Source organism: Choloepus didactylus, chromosome 20 (assembly GCF_015220235.1).
Source record: "Choloepus didactylus isolate mChoDid1 chromosome 20, mChoDid1.pri, whole genome shotgun sequence".
Classification (NCBI taxonomy): Eukaryota; Metazoa; Chordata; class Mammalia; order Pilosa; family Megalonychidae; genus Choloepus; species Choloepus didactylus.
The window spans coordinates 15,654,306-15,676,591 of record NC_051326.1 but is presented as its reverse complement, the minus strand read 5'-3'; the positions used below and the strand labels follow the sequence as shown (position 1 = coordinate 15,676,591).

The following is a 22,286-nucleotide window of genomic DNA, read 5'->3' as shown; positions in this document are numbered from 1 at the left end:
TTGTGAGTTGACAGAACAATCATGCATAAAATACAGGGTTCTTCTCTATCACCCTGTTAACACCCTGCACTGGTATGGTACAGTTGTTACCACTGAAGAAAGCACATTTTTATAATTGCAATATTAATTATAGTCTACAGCTTAACTTAGGGTTTGCTGTTTGTGTAGTGCAGTTCCACGGATTTTTTAAAAATTGAGATTCTGGTACCATATACACTAAACATTTCCCCTTTTAACCACATTCAGATTTATATTTTGGTGCTGCTGACAGCTCTTTACATGCAGTAGGTTTTCCTGAATGCTGGTGAAGTTTGGACCACTTGGTAACACGTGGTGGTCCAATTTGTACAAGTCACCGGATACCTTACCAACTAAGAGGCCTCCGGTGTGAGGGTGAGAATGATCTTGCTCCTCTTTTACTCCCACTGCACACAGTGCTCGGTGGCCAGAGGGGGCTAAGCTTGTTGGAATAAGTGAGAGCCTTCTCTAACGCACCCAAGTCCACAGAATAGAACATCTCACACAGAAGCCCTCGCCTGCAGAGACGTGAGCTACTCTACCCCAGCTCCTTCCCCAGTGTCTCCCTCCAAGGCATCTGCCCCTGTCTCAAGGCCAGTCTTAAAAGGGCCGTATCAGGCACAGGCTTTCAGGGACAGTAGGCAGGCAGCTCCTGAGAGTGGTGGCAGCTGGAGAAGGCTGAGATTCTGGGGACCCAACAGCAGCCTTAGCCGCTTAGGGAGAGAATTAACTGGGAGAGAATGAAGGCCCAGGGGACACTGAACCCTATCAGTCAGGGCCCAGCTGCTCTGCCTGCCTTCTACCGTGACTTGGGTTCTCCCAGTGTCTGGGAAGGAGGTAAACATGCTTGTCAGAACTTTGAGTGCAACTTAATCAAGTGAGGAGGGCTGGTCACCGGCCGGCGTGCCGCTGGCCTGCCCAGCACCGTAAGGAGCCCGGACTGCATGTGGCAAGCCTGGCTGCTTGGCCCCAGCCACAGGAGCCCTGCCCAGGGGGCAGCTCTTATTGCTGGGGCAGTGATGACCACTCTCTAAAAGCAAGCTCTGGCTTAATACACTTAGCCTCCTGTGCGTGGTACCCAAGGCAGCAGGCACTATACACAGGCAGCTCAGCCGTTTATTATGCCTGTAGAAAAGCGACTGTACAGACTGGAGGTGTGACCAGTAAGGCAGGGCAGCCAGGGCCCACTCCCTGCTGGAGCGCTCCAGGCCAGTGCCTGAAAGCTATGCTCAGGAGTATGTGTGTGTGCCTGTGAACCATCTGGAGGTCCTGGAGTAACCACTAGATGTGCTGCCCCCCTGGGGGGCACCAGGATTGCCTGCCCAGCCGCTGGGCCCGAGGAAGCTGGGCCTTAGAAGCGGCCCAGCACGGTGGCTAACAGAGCCATGCGTATGTACATGCCGTTCTCGGCCTGACGGAAGTAGGCTGCACGGGGGTCTGAGTCCACCTCCACACTGCAAGGGAAGAAGAAGAGTCACCGTCCCTGTAGCCAGCGGGAAAGCCCCCTCCCCACAGCCATCCCCTGCACGCTCAACTTCCACCGCACATCACCTTATCTCGTTGACCCGGGGCAGTGGGTGCATCACCACCATCTTCTTCTTGGCCCGGGTCATGATGTGGGGAGTGAGGATGAACTGACCAAAGCACTGCAAGGGAGATGAGGGCCACAGTTAGCCCTGGGGGCCTGGGGCTCAGTAGCCCTGACCAGGCCCCTGCCGTGGTCTTGCCTGGACACCTGGCAGCCCCAGCCCGGCCTCTTCCCTGGCACTCACAGCTTCGTACTCCTCGGTAGAGCCAAAGCGCTCCTTCTGGATCCGTGTCATGTAGAGCACGTCGGTGTCAGGCAATGCCTCCTCAATGCTCTCAAATTCCTCCTAGAGGGTGGGGCAGAGGGAGCTCAGTGCCAGGCCCTGGTGGTCCGACCCACGTACCCAGTGGTTACCCGGAAGTTGCCCGGCACGGCCGCGAGGGTCCCTCTCACCTGCATGGTGCCACGGGAGGCCACGAAGGCCCACACGCTGGGGGGCATGCGCAGGCTGGGGGGGGCCACGTAGCGCAGGCTGACGCGATACTGGGTGAGCAGGCAGGCCAGGGAGTGCACTGTGCGCCCATGCTTCAGGTCGCCCACCATCGTGATCTGGGGGAGCAGCCGGGTCACCACAGCCTTGGGCCTCAGGGCCGGGTTCTGGCCTTGCTGGCTGGTGCAGCATGCCCCACGCTGCAGACACGGTGCCCACCCCCTACCGCCACCCTCACCGTCATGCCATTGACAGTCCCAAGCTCCTCCCGGATGGTGAAGATGTCCAGCAGGGCCTGGGTGGGGTGCTCCCCAACCCCATCCCCAGCGTTGATCACTGGCCTCCGGCAGTGCTTGGCCGCCAGCTGGGAAAACGGCAAAAAGGAAGGGGAGGGGACCCCTCCTGAATTCTGCACTTCAGCAGCCCCCATCCCCTACCTTGGGCCCCTCGCCCATCTGGCCCAGCCTGGGGTGGGCAGTCATGGAACGGCGGGGAGGAGAGACCTCACAGGCCCAGGTCCAGCCCTGGTGCTTGAGAGGTCCAGGGAGGAGGGTGTCTCGCCTGGCACCCAGCCCAGACTCACCTCCACCGCCCCGGGCTGGGGGTGCCGCAGCACCACGACGTCGGCGTAGCAGCTCATAGTCTGGACCGAGTCAGTCAGGGACTCGCCCTTCTGGACGGAGGAGGTGGCTTCTGAGAAGCTGAGCACAGCGCCTCCGAGGCGGGCCATGGCTGCTGCAAAGGAGCTGCTGGTCCGCGTGCTCACCTCATAGAACATGGAGGCCATCACTTTCCCCTGTGGAGGGCAACAGGTGCGTGAGTGCATGAGTGTGTGCATGGGCACATGCACCCCGAGGACCACGCAGGCTGGGGCTTGTCTCCCCAACTTATACAAGGTGAAAGGACCCTTCTCCCCTGCAATTTCCTGCGACCTGCAGTGACCCCGACATTGGCACAATTGGTGCCCCTGAGCCGAAAGCTTTGCTTCAAAAGGCCATTCTTAAGTGTCTGAATGACCTGGTGGAGAAGGAAACAGCTTAGCTCACTCCCATGGACACCACAGCATGGACCAAATGGCAGGGATAGAGGGTGAGGAGGGTAGCGGGTGCTTTGGTGCCAAAGGCCTCCCAAGCCAGCTAAACACAGATCTGGAGGGGGAAGGAAGAGCACTGGGGGAGAATCTGGAGCAGCAGAACCTTCCAGAGAAAAGAAGGCTGGTTACTCACAGCAGAGGATTTGGACTCCCATGGGGGCACCTGAGAGAGGGGAGGCCTAAGACCCACTCCTCCCTGCCCCACCCTGCTCTCAGGCCCCACGGCCCCGACTGACCTTGAGGATGTCCAGGCTGCGCTCCTTCTGGACCATCATGCGCAGTGTGTGTGCCACATTAAAGAGGTGAGACATCTAAGAGAAACCCCAGGTCAGCGGGGAAGGTGGCAGCCCCCAGAGGCCCAGGCCCCAACTCTGCAAAGCCTCACAGCTCTGGGGGACCCCGTCCTCCCTCCCCCAGGCACCTGGTCCTTGGTGAACTGCTGGACGGACAGGATATGTTGGCCCACTAATGAGTGCAGCAGGGGTGAGGTCTGGGGGTGCAGCAGGCCTGGGGCCCCCAGGTTCTGGGGTGACGCCTGTCTGGGCACTGGTGGTGGAGGGTAGCAGCTGCCGTCAGGGGCTCCCATCAGCTCTGCAGTGAGGGATGGGGCAGAAGAGGATGGTCAGAGGCTGCTCCTAGCTGGGGCAGGTCAGAGGTCCCCAAGGCAAGTGTACATTCAGGGTGGAGGCTCTCACCCGGCTCAGCTGCCTTCCGGGACTTCTCCTTTGGCTCCTCAGCTGCAAACGAGGCAACAGGACAGAAGTGAGTTTGCAGCTGAGGTCTGGGAAGCCCCCATTTTCCGGGAACTCTAGATCAGCACATATGTTAAAACAACTCACACCACAGTAGCCGTATCGGGTTAGGGGAGGGCAGGAAGGATGGAGGCGGTCTGGGGACAGGCCCGTGACACCCTATGGGGGCTGTGTTGTGTGAGAGCAGCGGTGCCCTCCCTCAGCCCTCCCAGTTGGCAAAGAGATCCTAGGCAAGGGGGACGGCCAGGCTCATAGCAACCGAGAACCCGGATTTACCCCATGCTCTGATGCCCTGTGAGATCCCAGCTCCGAGGTGGAGGAACACAGCTGCCCACAACAAAAAAGGGCCTGTGAGAAGAAGCTGGGGGACATCTACCTCAAGCTGGAGTGACTTCAGCACAGGTGGGTGAAGTGGGTCAGACTTGGGTGAGGGATAGAGAGAAGCGCAGGGTAAGCTGGGAGGAGGGGCCGGAATCAGTTTCTAGGAGCTGGGCTGCACCTCAGCAATTCTTAGCAGTGGACAGGAAACCCAGCCCCAGCCCTGGCCGCCCGGGGCTCTGGGCAGGAGAGGACCCTGCCCCTTCACGTTTCTAAGTCTGGCTCTGCCTTCAGCATCCCAGGACTCCCCTCTCACCTGGTAAACCTGGGTCCGAGGCTCGGTGGATCCGGGGCGGCAGGTGGAAGCGGCCATCGGGAAGCCCTGGGATGCCCCGGCGGGGCCTTTCGGGGGTCTATAGAAATAGTATCAGCCCATTGTTTTGAAAAGTTTAACTGACCAAACCCCACCTGGAATTCAGTTCCTCAAGAGAAATCAAACCATCTACAGGGATTTCACCCTATACCTCCCTGCCTCGGTTCCATCCTTCCAACACATGCTCTTGCCAGGAAGCAGACAAACTGGCCTCCTGGAGGCAGGTGTTGCCCCAGCGACAGGGCCCCCAGCACATCTCTGGTTGGATGCACAACGGCTTTATGTTCCTCACAACCAGCCTCTACACTGAGAGCCAATTCTAGAACTGCAGTCGGCAGAGGTACGTGGTGAGGATTCCAACCATCAAGTGAAGAACCTTCCGCCCCAGAACCGCCGATGCCCAGGGGCACTCCCTGCCTACCACCCTCCAAGCCCAGCGGCAGGGTGGGTACCGTGGTTATCTCACTGGTGGAGGGGGTGGGGGGCGGGAGCTGGGGAACAGCCCCCTGAGGCCACTTGCGCACATCTTGTCCGTAGCCCGGAGGCACCAGCACCTGAGGACAGAAGACGGGGGAAAGAGAATGAGGAAGGAACAGAACAAGCCAGGACAGGGCGCTCAGGGAGGAACACCTTGAGGGGGCCTGTGAATGGGGCAGCTGAAGGGAGCAGCAGGACTGTGCAGTTGTGCTGGGACAAAGAAACAGCACAGCCACACACGTACCTGCCCGTCGATATAGGCCACCTCCCCTCGCAGGACCACGCGGCGGATGGTGCCCTTCACCTTCTGCCCTTCGAAGGGTGTCCAGTGAGCCTTGGAGAAGGGCATGTGGCTGGGGATTGTCCACTCATGCTCCAGGTCCACCTGCCCGGAGAGTCACAGGTATGCTGGGGAAAGGCCACACCGGGGAAGAGGTTCTGGGGCTCGAGGATTCCCCATACCCCCAGTCCCCCACCTCCACATAGGTGTCCTCCTGGGGGGGCAGGTGGAAGATGCGCCGAGGGTTGTGGTGCAGTCGCTGCAGCAGGTCGTCCAAACTGAGCCGGCCCTCGCTGACGGCTGTCAGCAGCAGAGGCAGCATGGTCTCCAGCCCGGGGAAGCCAGGGGGAGGCTGGGGCCCAGACTTCTCCTCCAAGGTGTGGGGGGCTGCCAGAAACAACCATCACCCTCAGGACAGCCCCTCCCCGGGGGAGCCACACATACACACATCTCAGGATGGCATTCCCGGCCACCTCATTGCATTCCACTCCCTGCCAACCTTGATGCTGGCTTCTTCTAGGAGTCAGAACAGGAAGATGGGGACTGCTGCCATCTTTTACCTAAGTACTCTCTCATTTGCTCATTCGCTGTTCCAGCGACTGTTTGCCAGGCCCTCAGCACGGGTCGGGCCTGTGTGGGAGGCTGTGGTACAAGCCACTGAAGACCCTGCCCTCACGGACCCCACAGCCCCGGGTTGCCGCTCCCCTGCACTGGGCCCCGCACCGTGGTCAGAGGCAAAGCAGTCGATGACAGCCATGTTCTCCCACAAGGCCTCCACGTCCTGCTGGGAGCCAAGCGCAGGCCGGACCTCCCCCTTCCCGGGTCCCAGGCGCGCCAGGTCCTCGCAGCTCAGGAAGAGATGGTGAGGGGCCACCTCGCAGGTCACCGGCAGCCCCTGGGCCTTTGCGGCTTTAATCAGCAAGATCTGGGGGAGGAAGGAGATCCAGAGGGGGCCTCCAGGGCCAGCCGCTCTGCTCTGCAAGGTGGGTGGCAGACCCGCCGAGGGTTGCTGCTCAAGGCTCTCCCACTCCCCTCTCCAGCCCCCAAGGACCACCCTGACCTCTGGCATCACCTCACCTCTTCCTTCCGTGCCACGTGACATATGTGCACTGAGCGCTGGGTCAGCTGAGCCACCATGAGGATGGCGGCCACATTCTGCCGCTCGGCGTGGGCCACAATGGGAAGGTGGGATGGCCAAGTCTCGAAGTGCTGGGGCAGAAAGGGTTGCTAAGGGGCGCACAGAGCCTCTGCTCTCCACGCCGATCCCAGCCCAAGGTTCTCGTGGGGCTCTCTGGCATCCTCACTGCTGCCAGCCCACCCAGGTGCGGGCCTCCAAGCCAGCAGCTACTGCTGGGTTGCCTCCTGCCATGAGCCGCCCCTACCTCCATCCACTGGGCCATGCTGTCCAGCCGCAGCTCCGAGAAGGTCTCGTTGAGGTAGAGCTTCAGCCCTGCAGCAGACCCGGCCACAGCCCCGAGGGTCCCCGCATTTTCAGCTGAGGCCCCGAGGAATAAGGCAAAGTCACAGCGGGCACCTGCCTCTGCCAGCTGGAGAGGATACATGAGATGAGACCCACTGGCATCCATGCCCTCACGGGCCAGCCTGGCACCAGTGGGCCCAGGGATAGGGGTCTCCAGCAGCCTGAGACTCACCTTCTGGGCCAGGGCCAGGGCAGGGGCATCGATGATGGGGGGCCGGGTGTTAGGCATGGCACACACCATGGTGACACCCCCAGCCAGGGCAGCAGCCGTGCCCGAGGTGAAGTCCTCCTTGTGCGTCCCGCCCGGCTCCCGCAGGTGCACGTGGACATCGATCAGTCCTGGGAGGGCATGGGGGAGGCAGGTAAGGGCAACAATGGCCAATTTCTTTGGGCAAGATTAGAAGAAGACTCAGAACCAGGGAGGACATCAAGGAGGTGGGTTGGGGTGGAAAGAAAATTGGCAGCAACTGACTTAGTAAGACGTGGCAGGATTCCTTAGTCCACATTACTGTGGACTGAGAAGTCAAAGAGTTCAGATAGAGTCAGGTCCTGGGGCCTTCACACCCCACAGGAGAGAGTGGGCCCCACAGCCACCTTCATCAACACCGACTACCAGCAGGGCCAGAGCTGAGGGCTCCCAGGAGGGGCACTTACTTACCAGGCAGTCGCACAAGCTTCTGGGAGGCCATGCAGTCAACATGTGCCTTCAAAGGAGGGGCTGGTCCAATCTGGCCCAGGGCCTGAAAGTGGAAACCAGGGGTGGCGTTGATTTGAAAGAAGGGTGATCCTGGAATTGCAGGCTTTTCCCAGATTGGGTTTTCCTAAAGAGCAGCCCCCATCCCCTTTCCCTCTGTCCATGGCAAAGTGGCTGTTTCATTCTGCTGCAGACCAACCCCGGGGCCATGCTTACCATCCATCAACACTGACCAAGTCTCCCCACCCCTGGGCCTCAGTTACCTCCACAAAGAGTTTGGTGCACTTGATATCGATGATGAGAGGCACAGAGAAGTCAGCGGCCAAGCGCCGGGTGCGGTAGCCCTTGGTGACGAAGGAAGAGAGGCGCCGGCCCCCTGCCCCCCGCATCGACAGGTTAATCACTAGCTCAAAGTGATTCTCAGCCAGCTGCTCCAAGATGCTCCGCTGAGGCGGGCACTCCCCGTCCACTGCCTCCTCGAAGTGCCAGTCCACGGCTGTTACCTGCCCGCCCGGAGCCATGGTCAGAGCCAGCCCAAAGGGAGGGGAACTGGCCCAGGAGCCCATGATGAGGGGGCTGAGGGCCTGCATACTGGGGCCCAGTGGATGCCTCTAAATGGGCAGGGCTAAAAATGCCATTGGCGGTGTCTCCTTATTGGTGGGATGCTCTCAAGCCTAGGAAGGAAGCACAGTAGAGGGGTGGGCGCTGTACCTTGACGCCATGCTCGGTGTAGAAGTCAGCTGTGCCTAGACTGGCGTAGAGGCTGTAGCCCAGGCTCTCCAGCAACCGCACGGTCGGGAGCAGCTCACTTTTGTTCTGAAACCAGGAAGAGAATGAGGCTGTGTCCCTCCTGCCTTCCACTTCACAGTCACCCCAAGCCTGGACAGCCCAGCCCGCCTGGCCCCGCGCCTCTCTGGGCAGCCCCACCGGACGCAGGCACCTTGTAGCTGCCGATGGTGAGTAGGATGTTCTTCTTGGGGATCTTGAAGCCGGTGCTGAGCATGGCCTTGAGGTAGGCCTCGCAACGGCTCTCCCCGAAGCCGGCCACCTCCCCAGTGCTGGTCATTTCCACACCCAGCACCACGTCAGCGCCCGCCAAGCGTGAGAACGAGAACTGGGGCACCTAAGGGAGCAGGATGTGTGGAGATGGCCAAGGCGAGAGGGGCGCTTCTCTCCTTGCCGGGAGAGGCAGCAGCGCTGATCTTGCTGCTTCCCAAACGCTCTGCCTTCCCTCGCCTTCAGCAAGTCTCCGCCCTGCCCGCAGAACCCTCCCTCCAAGAGCTCCGCCCCTCGAAGACCCTCACCTCCCTTGAGGCTCAATGCAAACCCCCTCCTTTCAGGCCTCCCCAGCTCACCCCTTTAGGAAGCGGCATCTCCCATCTCTAGACTCCTCTAGTGTTACATGTGTCTATTATGTAGGTTTCTCAGACACTTTCTTAACAGCAAAGCTATTTTGGGACCCAATGTATCAAGCTTCCCCCAACCAGAGTAAGCTCTGGAGGGACAAGAGGCCAGGTGATCACCTCTTGGACCCTCCCCTACTGGCCCCCTCCCCCTGCTGGCTAACCCCAAAGGCTTCAACCCTCCTCACCTTCACCCCCACAATGCCGGTGCCAGCCATGAGCCCCACAGGTTCCACCTCCTCCCTCATGATGACCCGTGTGGCCAAGGCCACTAGGTCCACGCCCAGGGTCTTGGAGACGAAGGGGAAGGAGCGAGAGACACGCACGTTGCACTCAATCACTTTCAGCTGGTCGTCCTGGGCAGAGAGGGACGACTGGTCAGGCCTGAGAGGGTAGCCTTGCTGACGCTTCTCCCTGAAGCTGATGGCTCTGAGACAGGGGTTCAGGGCCACCAACGACCCCAAACCCTGGCGACACTGCAGGCTCCAGCTCCCCCGCATGTCCAATGAGGGCGGGCAGCAGTGCAGGACTTCCTGGCACCGAGGCCAGCACAGAACATGGATGAGTGGTGGCCCTTCAGTCCCCTCCTTCAGCACACGCCCCCCTCACCTTGGCGATGAGCTGCAGGTTGAAGGGTCCTGTGACCTGCAGCTCCTGGCCCACGGCGTGCACGATGGCTTTAATCCGCTCCAGGGTTTTGGGGGTGATGTCTTGCGGGGGGGTCACAAGCGTGGCATCACCCGAGTGCACACCTGCATTCTCCACGTGCTCAGATATGGCGATAGCGGCTACCACGCCGTCACAGGCCACAGCGTCCACATCAATCTCCTGGGGTGGGGGGTGGGGGGATGCTCACGGGGCAACGTGACATAGAGCAGGGCCTACTTTCCTCTCCCACTTGCCGTACGATGCTCCTGTTCTTTAACAGCCTGCGCTCCCCCCCGCCCAAGCAACCCACCCTTCCCTGCCCGCAGCACCAGAGGGGACCTCCTCCAAGCCTGGGAGCCTTCTTGGCAGTCTCCTACCTTGGCCTCCTGGATGAACTTGGAGATGACCACAGGGTGCTCCTTGGAGACGGCGGCTGCACTGCTCAGGAAGCGCTCCAGGTCCCCATCTGTGTAGGCCACGTTCATGGCCGCGCCGCTCAGCACATAGGAGGGGCGCACCACACAGGGGTACCCCACAGCCTGGCAGAACTGGCGAGCAGACTGAGGGTGCAGGGAGCTTAGTATATGGGCCACACCCACCCATGGATACCCCGTGGCCTCTGGCCCACCCACCAGGCCCCAGCCCACCTCTAGGTCACTGAGCTCCCTCCACTGAGGCTGGCTGATACCGATCGTGTCAAGAAGTCGGGAGAACTTGAAACGGTTCTCGGCGGAGTCAATGGCTTCAGGGGAGGTGCCGAGCACCCGGCACTGCTGCCGATGCAATGCCATGGCCATGTTGTTGGGCAGCTGCCCACCCATGGACAGGATCACGCCCTCAGGGCTCTCCAGCTCATAGATGTCCATCACCACCTAGAGGGCAGGGCGGTAACAGAAGGGCCAGGATCTGAGCCCTCTGGCCCACTGCTCCTTGCCCCCACCCAGCGTGTGCTCAGTCAGCCAGGCCAACAGGCAGCCCTCGGTCCTCTGACCTCAAATGAGATCTCGTCAAAGTAGAGCCGGTCACACATGTCGTAGTCGGTGCTGACTGTCTCTGGGTTGTAGTTCACCATGATAGTCTTATAGCCCATCTGTGACAGATTATTTACTGATTAGGTGGAAAGACACGCATGGAGAAACCAAGCAAAGCCCTGACCTCAGAGACTGCCATCCCAGCTTCCCCTGACACAGGTGTGTGGGGCCTGGCGCTGCTAGGTATTGGGGAAGTAGGTACAAAGCACCAGGGAGGAGGTTCGTGCACTATGTGGGCAATGACAGATGGCCCAAGAGGCCCAACAATAAATACAAAGTGTGGCAATTAACAGCAAGTGCCAGGATCAGGTTCAAGTGAGACGGGCCACTGACTGCTGAAGCCAAACAGAAGAGCAGAGACGGCGGTGTGAAGGATGCGCCCGCGGACCTTGCGGAGCTGCTGGATGCAGCCCACAGCACACCAGTCAAACTCGACGCTGGAGCCAATGCGGTAGACCCCAGAGCCAAGGACCAGCACGTGGGGTGTTCGAAAGGTCAGGTCGTGAGTGGTGCCCCAGTAGGTCAGGTACAGGTAATTCGTCTGGGCTGGCCACTCGGCCGCTACGGTGTCAATCTGTTTCACCGCTGGGCAGATCCCCAGCTCCTGGCGCAGCTTGCGAATAGCCAGCTCGGTGCTGCAGGAGAAGGGGGGTCAGAAACAGGTAGGCCTGGGGAGTCAGTGGAGGGGTCAGACACCAGGGCAGGAGTTAGGACAATGTCCCAGCCAGTTATCTTTCATTCAGGGATGAAGGTCAGAGGTCTCCAAAGCACCCCATGTTCTCCCTTCCAAGCGCCCCCCACTGGTACAAAGGTTCCCAGCCCGTGGCCCTTGCCAGCCCCTGACCTTTGAACCGCGAGGGCAATCTGCTTGTCTGAGAAGCCGAGGCGCTTGGCCTGGCGCAGCAGGTCCGGGGGCAGCGGCTGGCCACGGTGCTGCTCCAGCAGCCGGGCGTGAGCCACGATGCGCCTCATGCAGTGCAGGAACCAGCGGTCAATGCGCGTGAGGGCATACAGGCGCTCCACCGAGTACCCAGCCCACAGCGCCGCTGCCACCACGAAGATCCGCTTGTCTGTCGGTGTCTCCAGCTCCTGACGGTGAGACAGCAGGCAGACTAATGGAGGACTGGAGAGAGAGAGGCCAGGGTGGGGGGCAAGGGAATTCCTAGTCTCCTGTCAGCCCCTCTCAAAGCCTGAGAGCGTGAGTGGCTGCCAGCTCGCCAGGAAAGGAAGCTGGGCACCACAGCATGGGCTCTGGAACTGCAAAAGCCTGGAAAGAGAGACCCTGGCCCTGCGGCTTTCAGCAACTTCCACAGCTTCTCTAAGCCTCAGTTTCCTCACCTGTAAAAAGAGGTCTAATAGTCCACCATCCCCACCCCACATTGTTGCTGCAATGCCAAATGAGCTGACATTTAACAAAACATAACCAAGTCTGCTAAGTGATTGCAACTAACGTTACAGGGGCTGGGGGCAGAAAGAAGCAGGGTCCGACTTAGGGGTGCTGAGGGGGAGGGGTGCTCACCATATCGCTGACCGGTTTCACAGTGTGGTCAAAGCCCAGGCAGTTCTCGTCCACCATGCGCAGCGCCTTCTGGAAGGCCTCCTCGAAGGAACGCCCGATGCCCATGACTTCACCTGGGGACCAGGAGAGTGTCTGGGGAGTTTCTCAAGGAAAGGCCATGGGGTGGGATCCATGGTCTTCAACTTGCAGCTCTTCCACCATTTCCAAGGAAAAGTTCAGGTTTTGTTTGTTAGTGAACATGGGATTAAAATGCCCACAATGGGCACATGGATACTGGAGCACATTCTAGTTTATCACAGTGGCCCTAATGACCAAGTGATCCAATTACTTGGCTTGCTTTATTTACACTGTGATAATACCATCTGGAAGCAGTTTCATCCTCAGAACTTTTAAAAGTTTGGATAACAGGTGATCCATTACTCTTTGAATTCATGCAGAGCTAATCATAATTACAACCATCACTGAGTATTTATTCCTGGAATTTATTCACCTGTACGTTTCATATCCAGTTATAACTATAGTGACGTACACTTTCTATCTTGTTTTGTTTTGTTTTCCCTCATTATAAGCATTTTCCCATTTTGCTAACATGACTTTATAACTACCAGTTTAGTTCCTGTAGGACTGGCCATAATTAACTGCTCACTTACCAATGGATATTTAGGTTACTTCTAAGTGTTCACCATCATAAGTGAGGCTATGATGCTTTCCAAGTTTTGGATGATCTCCTTAGGATGGATATATTTCCAGAAACCCAAGGGCAATAGGTAAGAAAAATTTCCTGGTCTTTGAGAAGTAGCATCTAATTGCCTAATAGAAGCTGGTACTTTATAACACAAGGCATAAGCTTGAGATGAATCTTACAAGAAGTAGGGAAAAGCATTTTAAACAACTTTTGCTGATAAACAAAAACGATACCTCATGAGAGGGGAACTTCTTTCTCAGGTTCTCTTACTGATTCCCTCTTCGGTTACGTTTTTGTTCATGTCTTCTGACCATTTACCTTAGGGTCTCCAAGTGTTCCTTACCAACTGCATTTTTTCTCTATTTACAATACTGCTGACATTTCTGTTTCTTCTAAAAATTTTATAACACCAAGATGCTAATATTCATGTTAAGAACTGGATTATGGGCAATTTTGTCCAACGTCTTCAAAATGTGGTTATATCATACTATTTTTTATTTGGGAATTTGTTAAGAAACAAAAACCTGATACACTCACACGTATGCCTAGAAAAATTCTGGAAGCATATATACAACCAAATTACACAACTTTGTGTGACAAGTGACTATTTGTCTTTGCTTGGCTAAACTATGCTTTCTCATTTTTCAATGATTCATGAAAATGATTCATTCATTTTTGAATGAATGAATGATTCATTCATTTTTCAATGATTCTTAACTGTACAACAAAAGTTACAAAGTTACCACAGAAGATCACATTCCAGGCATACCTGAATAGATACAAACATTTAATATTTCATCTAGGAATCAATCTGTCATTGTCCTATTTTCAATCCACTTCTTTTAGCCACAAATTTAATTATGGCTTCATTCCCATGTTTATTATCATTTTCATATAACAGGAGTTCATTTCCAGAAGGAACGACTTGGCAGTCTTGGAGGATTTCTAAAAATTCTGAAATAATATCCGAGCTCAGACTTGCTTGTTTAAAGGCTACTATTACTCTTACTGGAAACTTGGAACACGATGAAATGCTCTTATCTTAAGCTGGTGGCACTGGATAAATGTAAAAGTTTGATTTAGCTGAAATGCTTTAGAGGACAGACTAAGGCAAACAAAGGGATACCATAAAGAAACATTGTCAATGCAATTTCTATGTGCTCTCCCACTGCTTGGATGATGACTGCTACCCCCTTTCATTCACTGTTCATTAACAAATGTCCTTGCTATAAAAATCATCTCTGATCTTAAACACCATGTTAAATACCAATTCATTTAGTGAACGAGGCAGAAAGCACCTGAGAAAAAGTTAGGCTAAGAACGGCTGCTTACTTGGGTTTAGAAGGGTTCAGAAGAAAACAGCAGCCATGGTTTCCCCTAAACCACCACACTGAACAATATGTCCCTGGCCTAACAGCCTAGGACTGAAACGCCGTGGGTGGAGTTTCACAGAACTGGCCCCTCAGATGTCAGGCAATGTAGCCAACAGAGAAACACGCAACTGGGAGCCAACCTAGTTTTCGTTCTCAGCTCTGCCTGTTACTCATGTGTGAGCCCTCGGCCAAGTCACATTCCTCGTGTGGGCACCTCAGTCAACTCATTTGTAAAATGAGAGAGCTGAGACAGTCCAGAGGCTATCACCCCACCCCCAAGACTCTGATGTCCTGCCCAGGGAGCGGAGAGGCATGTGTGTTCTGATACAGATTTCTAGGTGACTTTTGATCCTTACTCCGGATGAGGACAACTATTTTAGTCTGAAGTGCCCCTCTGAACTCCAAGAAGCTGTGTTTCCAAGCAGCTGTTAATACAGCAGCTGCAAGGCCCTGCCAAGGAACCCAATGCCATTCTAGATTCCTGGAACTGGTGGGACCCCGTGGGTCTCACTCACCAACGCTCTTCATGCAGCTCCCAATCTTGGTGCTGACACGCAGGAACTTGCTGAGGTCCCATCGAGGGATCTTGACCACACAGTAATCCAGGCTAGGCTCAAAGGCTGCTGTGCCCCCAGTCACAGAGTTCCTGAGAGCCATGAGGGCAGAGAGGGAGATGTAAAGCGTGAGCTCCCAGATCGCTCTCTCCATGGCCACCAATCCAGAACGCTGTTCCTCAGGTATCTTCTTCAGCTTTCCCGCCCCCTTTACCGCCCTGATTCCTCCCCTTATCCTTGTACCTGAGCTCAGGCAAGGGGATGCCCAAAGCAAGCTTGGCTGCCACATAAGCCAGAGGGTAGCCTGTGGCCTTACTGGCCAGGGCAGAGCTACGCGAGAGCCTGGCATTCACTTCGATGATGTAATACTGCAAAAAAGAAGAAGGAAAACGTCACCAGGTAACTGGTCTAGAAGGGATCTCAGGAAGGAGAGGAAACAAGCCCCCCTCTCTAGGGATGGATACGAGAAGGGCTTGCCCCCAAACCCTACCCTGCCAAAGACAATACCCAGCTTCTACTCCAGGGTCTGTAGGACCAAAAGGCCTGCTGGTCTTGAGGCCCAAAAATTACATAAAGAGGAGGAGGTAACAGCTTGAACATCAACTCCAGGGCCTAGTCTCACCTGTTCACACTCAGGGTTCAAAGCATACTGCACGTTGCACTCCCCAATGATTCCCAGGTGCTGGGTCACCTTGATGGCTGTCTGCCGCAGTAGCTGGTACTCCTTGTCATTCAGCGTCTGGCTCGGGGCCACCACTATGGACTCACCAGTGTGGATGCCCAGTGGGTCTAAGTTCTCCATGTTGCACACCTGTGAAGGGCAGGTCCCCTGGGGGTCATGACCTGATGCAGCAGGGAGAGGCAGGAGCTACATCCCAGGGTTCTGTCACCTTATGGGGCTACACCCAACCTGGGTCTGAGGTGCACAGAGCCCTCTAAGATCTCAGCCTGGCCTCCGCTCTCCTAATAGCTCAGCACGTCTGACAGCACTCCCAGCCTCCCCTCCCAAGCACTCACTGTGACACAGTTGCCGTAGGCATCTCTGACCACTTCATACTCAATCTCCTTCCATCCCTTCAGCGACTTGTCCACCAGCACTTGGCTGGTGTGGGCAAAAGCTGGGGCCACGAGAGCAGAGAGTTCCTCTTTGCTGGAGGCAAAGCCAGAGCCCAGGCCACCCAGGGCAAAGGCTGCACGCACCAGCACAGGGTACCCCAGCCGCTCGGCTGCTGCCTGGGCCTGTAACGTGTCAAAGAGGTGAACAAACAGGTCAGGCTGTGACCTTTTGATGCCCAGCAGGTGCCGGGACCCAGGGGACACAAGCTTTAGAGATGATGCCGCTTTGCCTTCACCCAATTACCCCTCGAACCTGTTCAAGAGAATTTGCTGCCTCGCTGGGGGCCACATGCTCCCCGATCTCTGCCATCCTGGCGGCAAAGGCCCGCCGATCTTCGGTCAGCTCGATGGTTTCCACAGGTGTGCCCAGGACCCGAACCCCATACCGTGCCAGCACCCCAGCCTTGGTCAGCTCCACACCACAGTTCAGGGCTGTCTGGCCCCCAAAAGTCAGCAACACACCATCTGGACGTTCATTACGGATCACCTGAGGTGGAAGAGAGAAATAACGGGTATGGAGCCTTTTGGGGGAAAGGGAGCAGACTGAAGAAATTTAGAAACACACCCCAACTGCTGAATCCCTTTCTCGGTCCAGCCTTCCCCGTCATACCTGAGTTACGTAGTGAGGTGTTATGGGCAGGAAATACACCTTGTCAGCCAGCCCCTGGGAAGTCTGTACTGTGGCAATATTGGGATTGATCAGCAGTGTCTGGATGTTTTCTTCCTTCAGGGCCTTGATCGCCTAAGGGGACAAGAATGGCAGGTCAACTTCTGTACAAGATTGCAAATGGCCTCAGGGTGACATCTCCCCTCCTCCTCTCTGCAGGCTGAGCCCCTAAGGAGTGACTTGTCAACCTCTCTCTTCTCTTCACCTTCCCCAGCTCTCCTGGCTCACTTTTTCTCTATAACCCCCTCGAGACTCCATCAGTCCATGAATTGCACATGGCATGCCTCACCTGAGAGCCCGAGTAGTCAAACTCTCCAGCCTGGCCAATGGAGAGGCCACCTGAGCCCAGGATCAGAACCTTTCGGGGTGGGGGAAGCCCAGAGCCTGGCGTGGGAACCGCAGGGGGACAGAGGCGCTCGATCAGCCGCTCTCGAACTGTGGAGGCCAAGAAAGCCAGGGAATGTTCAAGTGAAGAGGCCCGAGAGACCATCCAGATTAACCCTCTCACTTTATGGAAGAGTCCAGAACAAGCTGTGGCATCTAAGGAGTGGCAGGGATAGACCAGAAGCCAGGATTCCTGACCCTCAAAGTGATCCAAACAGAAGCAGCATAAACTCACCTTAGCTTGGTTTCCCTCCCACCCCACTCCCTCAACCATCCAACCAAACACATCGGTTTCCTCGGGCATGTCCATCTTATGCCCATCCTGAAGCCAACCCTCCTCACTCCTGAGCCACAACCCAAATCTACCCGGGGACTCACCTGTCTGGCCCCTAGGGTTCCCAGCTGCGGCCTCTTTCACAGTTTCCAGAAAGATGTCAAAAAGCAGCTCCATATCTGAAGGACCCGCTTGGTGCTCTGGGTGGAACTGAACACTGTCAAAGAGATGAATGGTTCATGAAAACTGCTGTCTTCACGGGCGTGGGCATCATTACCCTTGGAGCAGGGGGCAGATAAGAGGACTCCGCTTTACTTTTCCATCTTTAAGACCCCTGGGGCTTCAAAGTTGTATAGACCTGCAGCCCTGCCAGAGTCTCCCAGGCTCACCTGAAGAAGGGCAGGCTGTCGTGTACAATGCCTTCGTTGGAGTGATCATTGGCGTTGGTGAAGAGAGGGGCCCAGCCTGCTGGCAGGGAGTCTGTTTCTACAGCAAACCCGTGGTTCTGGGATGTCAGAAAGCAGCGTCCAGAGCCCGCCAGCAAGCACGGCTGGTTATGACCTCGGTTCCCATATCTGGAGATGGAGGCATGCTAGCCAGAGGCTCTTTCCAACCTCCCTTCACACCTGGTTGTTTCCATCAGGTCTTGCAAATCTCACTACTCCCACTACTACCTCTCCACCCCCACCACCTTTGCTTTATCACTAGTAAACATAACTCTATTCCATTCCCAAGACTGCCCACCCGTCATCTCAGAACGCATGGGCCCCTTCTCCTCATGAGTCCCACCTCATCTTGTAAGTCTTGGCCCCAATGGCTAAGGCCATCAGCTGGTGCCCTAGGCAGATCCCGAAGACAGGTCGGGGGTTAGGCTCAGATAAGACTTTGCTCAGGGTGGATACCACGGTGGGACAGGAGGCAGGGTCACCAGGGCCATTACTTAGGAAGAGACCCTCATATTCTGGAGTGGACAGAAGACACAACGTCAGAACCAATATTTCAACTGGAAGAGACACCCTTGCAGCCTTTCCCACTAGGGCAGAAATCCTTCTCTTCATCTCCTTTACTGCCACCCATGCTGACTTGTAGCACCCGGACAGAGGGACGGGACTTCCAGCCATGCCGCCTGCCTGTGGCTCTCAACAGACTTTGGCTACTCACCCTGGCTGTCCAGCGTGTGGTCCCAGGGTACCACGGTGACCTCAGCCCCCCGCTGGCAAAGGCATCGGATCTGATTATACTTGAGGCCACAGTCCAACGCGAGGATCCGAGGGGTGCCCCCTGCATTGAATACCCGTGAAGCCTGAAGAACAGAGGATTAAAGGGCACAAGTTTGCAGCTGTGGTCAGTGGGTAGAAAGACATCCCCACACCAACCCCTACCTTTGAGGCCTCTTCTTTTTTTTATGATTCTCTTTCTAGTGTTCACCTCGGTTGGGGGCTGTGGTACAGCTTGGGGCTCTCTGCCATTCTACCTCTGTACCTTAATGGAGACCTCCGGCACCAGGGGGCGGGCATTGGGATCCAAGAATGGCAGGGCTGAAGGCTCTGTCCCATTCTGGACCAGCTTCCCCAGCAGAGACCCTTGCTCCCGCAACTTCTTAGTCAGCTCCCGAGTGTCCACGCCTGTCAAAATAGCACACCCTCAGAGATCTCCTAACTCAGCCATCCATGAAGTCAGACTTCTAGAAGCACTTCCATTCCAGAGCCAAGTCACCCAAAGCTCTTCTATGGGTATCAAGATCCTGGACCATCCGGATGGAAGTTGGCCACCATGAAGTGTTCTGGCCAAAGATATCATGGCTGGATTGAACCACAACTCTAGATCTTGGTTTACAGAAAAACAGCACTAATGGACAGAACATGTTAAACACTACAGGAATGTAATCCACAAAACGCAGACTACACGATACTCTAAAGGAAAAATGACCTGCTTTCATCAAACAGGTTACAAGGCCCAGAAGTTAGATTTTAAGAGAAATATCAACCAAAGGCAACGAGTAGACCACGTTTAGATCCAGTTTCAAATAAAGTTAAAATGTGAGTACTATCCAGCTATTTGACGCAATTAAGGAATTGTTAATTTTTTTAAGGTATGATACTGATGTTACTGTGATGAAATGATATGATGTCTGAGATTGCTTTAACATAATCTGGGGGTGATGAAAGATGATTAGTCGTGAGCTGATAATTACTAGTTAGTGGCTCACTCTACCAATCTCTAAAGGTAAGGGTTCACTCTACTAATCTTCCCTTTCATATGTCTGTAAATTTCCATTTGAGTGATGGCTCACTTCCTTCCTCCAGCTCAGACCCCAATCTGAATCTGCCAATCAGGTACATTTTATTGCAACCTTGGACTCAAGTCCCAACAGTCTAGTGAAACCTTCTCTTGCTTCTTTCCATCCAGGCAAGCTGTGCTCCATCAGAAACACCTGTGCTTGCCACCATACCTTGCAGGCCAGGTATGCCATGTTCCTTCAGCCACTCGTGCAGGGTGCGGGTAGCACTCCAGTGGCTGGGCGTGGGACAGCACTCTCCCACCACCAGTCCTGCCACATGGATTCCCGAGGACTCGAACCACTGTAGATGGAGGAAGGAGATCATGAAAAGGAGCCTAGTGCCAAAGTTATCTCCCTATGTCATCTTTTCCATTGTATGGCCAAGAACCCTATGCTTCAGCCTGGTCTGAACAACCTGCCATTCCTTCAGCACACCAAGCACTTCATGCTTTTGCACAACAATCCTGTCCCTTGTATTAAACATTCAACACATGGGTCCAGGGTACCTGATTCATAGGTGAAAATGACATTTTCCCTCCTTTGCCTTTATTTAAAATTGGGCTTGCACATTCTCTCTAGGAATGAAGCTACCACCCAACAGTTTACCCATACCTCTTTAACATGTAAATAAACAATCATAGAATGAGGCAAAAACAGTGATGAGATAGGTAAGTGCAGGATACATTACTAAATAAAAATAAAGTCCAGATTACAATATTAGACATGACTATAACCCCCCCACACTTTGAAGGGGGATTATCAGAAAAAAGGTAACAAAATTAGTTAACCAATAGATAAACATTTAATAAATAAGTGGAGAAAACCAGGAGATTATTTGGAAAGGAATTGAGTAAACTATACTCTGCTTAGTGGGAAAGGTTTAAAGGAGTTGATTGCCAAAGCTATTCTTTAGGGATCTGATATAGTTTGGCAGATGACTGGTAAGAACCCGCCCCTGGCCAGGTGGAGTGGCCTGGGCCCAGGCAAGCGCCACAATAGCATCAGTGTAGAACTGGTTGTTCTAGGGGGCCTCACTCACCCCTGGTCCTTTCAGGGCCTCAATTTTTTAGGTTTGCAAACTCAATTTTGTCAATGCGCCTAGAGCTGATAAAGCTGAAGACTAACAGACATTCACCAGATTCACAAGATACTGGACTATAAGCTGGAACGTAGTATATTTATAGGTGTACGAAGGACGGTTCTCTCTGGGAGAAACATAAGCGCAGCCATCATCCAGAGCACCCCCTTCCAGGTGTCAGGGTAACCAGGGATGCAAATTAGGAAGCTGACAGCTGCTCCGCAAGCCTGGCATCACGACAAAACTTGTTTTGAGGAATACTGCTTCCAGGTGACAGTGACTCCCTCTATGAATTTATCTTAATTGCTATGTGCTGGCTTTTTTTTTTTTTCTTCTTTTTAACTATTTTAACTCTCAGAAGCCAACCTGTTTACAAATTCCAGAGGAGGCAGCATAGGGATAACCCCCTTGCAGAAAGAAACTTTTCTTACCCAGAAGTATGGAAAAGAAGTACGAAATGGGAAAGGTAGGTAAAGTGGGTCTAGAAGGCCATAAGCAACATTCACTGGTTTTGCAGGTGAACCGGGACCACTGTCCCTGGAAGGATGTGACTCTGGTATCCAGTGTAATCCTAAAGCATTGCTCCCATCATGTGGCTGTGCCTTCAAAAAAAGCCTTCAATGGCTCCTTGTGAAATTAAACCCTGACTCTGGTTTGGCTTGGATTCCCCCATGCCCACTGTAGCTGACCCGCCTCCCAGGCTCTCTCATCACTTCGCCAGCATTCCCTGGCTTCCTTAAACCTCTTGCTTCTCCCCTTGGTCCAGGACTTCACTACAGACACAATACTCCTCTCTACCCAGAGCCCCAGTGCCCCTTAGGCCCTTAGCACTCGGCACCTCTCAAGGTTCCTGCCAACTCCTGTTAAACAGTCATCTTGGTGGGCGTCTTAGTCTTATCACTTATCACTTCACCGTGTATCTTTGTTTTCTCCAGGATGCCTAGCAGGGCACCAATGTCTTCCGGTAGTTACCGGTTTGAAAAAGAAGGTAGAGAAGCACTGGGTGTGGCTACCTTGCTGAGACCGAACGTATCCGCTTCATCTGGGGGGATGCCGTAATTGCCAATCAGAGGATATGTCAGCACTAAGATCTGTGCTTTGTAGGAAGGGTCAGTGAGGGCCTCGGGGTAGCCAACCAAGCCGGTTTGAAACACTGCAAGGAGGAGGTAGAGCACCCGCGCGATGAGAAGGCCCCGGGGAGGCTGCCTTGGCGGTGAAGGCTGAAAGGGGCTGGGCTGGGACTTGGGGGCCCGATGGGGGAGGGGGCTGCGGGCGGGAAAATGGCGGGGTCCGGGCAAGACAAGCTGGGCGGAGAGGGGCATCCGGGAGCGGGATGAGGTCGGCAGCCTGCCCAGGCTTGCTTACCCACTTCTCCGGCAGTCGACACAGAGGCCCCAAAGGGCTGGCCCCGCAGAACCGACCCGTCCTCTAACACCAGGGCCGCCATAGGAACGGAGCTCAGAGGCGGCGGCGAGCACGGAAGAGCGGCGCGGTGCTGCAAGCCCGGCGGGCGCTGGAACCACGTGAGGCTGCGCGCCGGGACTCGGTCCACGTGGCTCAGGGCGCGGGCAGCTGCAGCCGAAGCAGGCGCGGAAGGCGCAGAACCCCGGGCTCGCGGGACGGCGGCGGCGTGAGGGGCGGGACCGGACACGTAAGGGGCGGGGCCAGAACCAGGGGGCGGGGCCGCCACGCTCCCTTCTGCGCCTGCCGCGATATCCTTTAAAGAGTCTCCGGAGCAGACTCTTCCACCCCAACCGAAAAACACAGAGG

The 22,286-nt window shown here is 55.3% G+C and overlaps 1 protein-coding gene across 3 annotated transcripts; it reads right to left on the bottom strand.

Annotated features, from left to right (window-relative positions):
* Positions 1-1,060: 1,060 nt before the first annotated feature.
* CAD (carbamoyl-phosphate synthetase 2, aspartate transcarbamylase, and dihydroorotase) lies at positions 1,061-22,259 on the bottom strand. Of its 3 annotated transcripts, XM_037812622.1 has the most exons (45): positions 21,882-22,235; positions 21,530-21,669; positions 19,610-19,739; positions 18,640-18,782; positions 18,319-18,460; positions 17,947-18,118; positions 17,547-17,732; positions 17,262-17,374; positions 16,789-16,934; positions 16,443-16,574; positions 16,086-16,319; positions 15,734-15,955; positions 15,339-15,527; positions 14,960-15,084; positions 14,678-14,808; positions 12,105-12,217; positions 11,430-11,674; positions 10,974-11,220; positions 10,546-10,644; positions 10,202-10,426; positions 9,932-10,114; positions 9,516-9,734; positions 9,095-9,262; positions 8,444-8,626; positions 8,215-8,319; positions 7,767-8,006; positions 7,468-7,549; positions 6,982-7,148; positions 6,712-6,876; positions 6,407-6,538; positions 6,053-6,254; positions 5,526-5,716; positions 5,294-5,434; positions 5,025-5,126; positions 4,516-4,612; positions 4,158-4,208; positions 3,825-3,866; positions 3,551-3,720; positions 3,366-3,440; positions 2,620-2,832; positions 2,275-2,400; positions 2,000-2,155; positions 1,791-1,892; positions 1,570-1,664; positions 1,061-1,472 (listed from the first exon to the last, which is right to left on the bottom strand). In XM_037812622.1, the coding sequence occupies exons 1-45, from the start codon at positions 21,961-21,963 to the stop codon at positions 1,370-1,372; spliced, it is 6,726 nt and encodes a 2,241-aa protein (XP_037668550.1). In that variant the 5' UTR covers positions 21,964-22,235; the 3' UTR covers positions 1,061-1,369. The 3 variants fall into 3 exon arrangements, with proteins under 3 accessions (XP_037668550.1, XP_037668551.1, XP_037668552.1); XM_037812623.1 differs by lacking the exon at positions 4,158-4,208 and having other exon boundaries at positions 21,882-22,233; XM_037812624.1 differs by lacking the exons at positions 1,061-1,472; positions 1,570-1,664; positions 1,791-1,892; ... (4 more) ...; positions 3,551-3,720; positions 3,825-3,866 and having other exon boundaries at positions 4,177-4,302; positions 21,882-22,259.
* Positions 22,260-22,286: the final 27 nt, after the last annotated feature.

Excerpts from the sequence above, each read along its gene's own strand:
- CAD (XM_037812622.1), bottom strand. The coding sequence starts at position 21,963 with ATGGCGGCCCTGGTGTTAGAGGACGGGTCGGTTCTGCGGGGCCAGCCC. Across the intron at positions 5,127-5,293 it reads TGGCCTATATCGACGGGCAG|GTGCTGGTGCCTCCGGGCTA; the intron begins GTACGTGTGTGG and ends TTCTGTCCTCAG. Across the intron at positions 2,401-2,619 it reads CCCAGCCCGGGGCGGTGGAG|CTGGCGGCCAAGCACTGCCG; the intron begins GTGAGTCTGGGC and ends CCGTTTTCCCAG.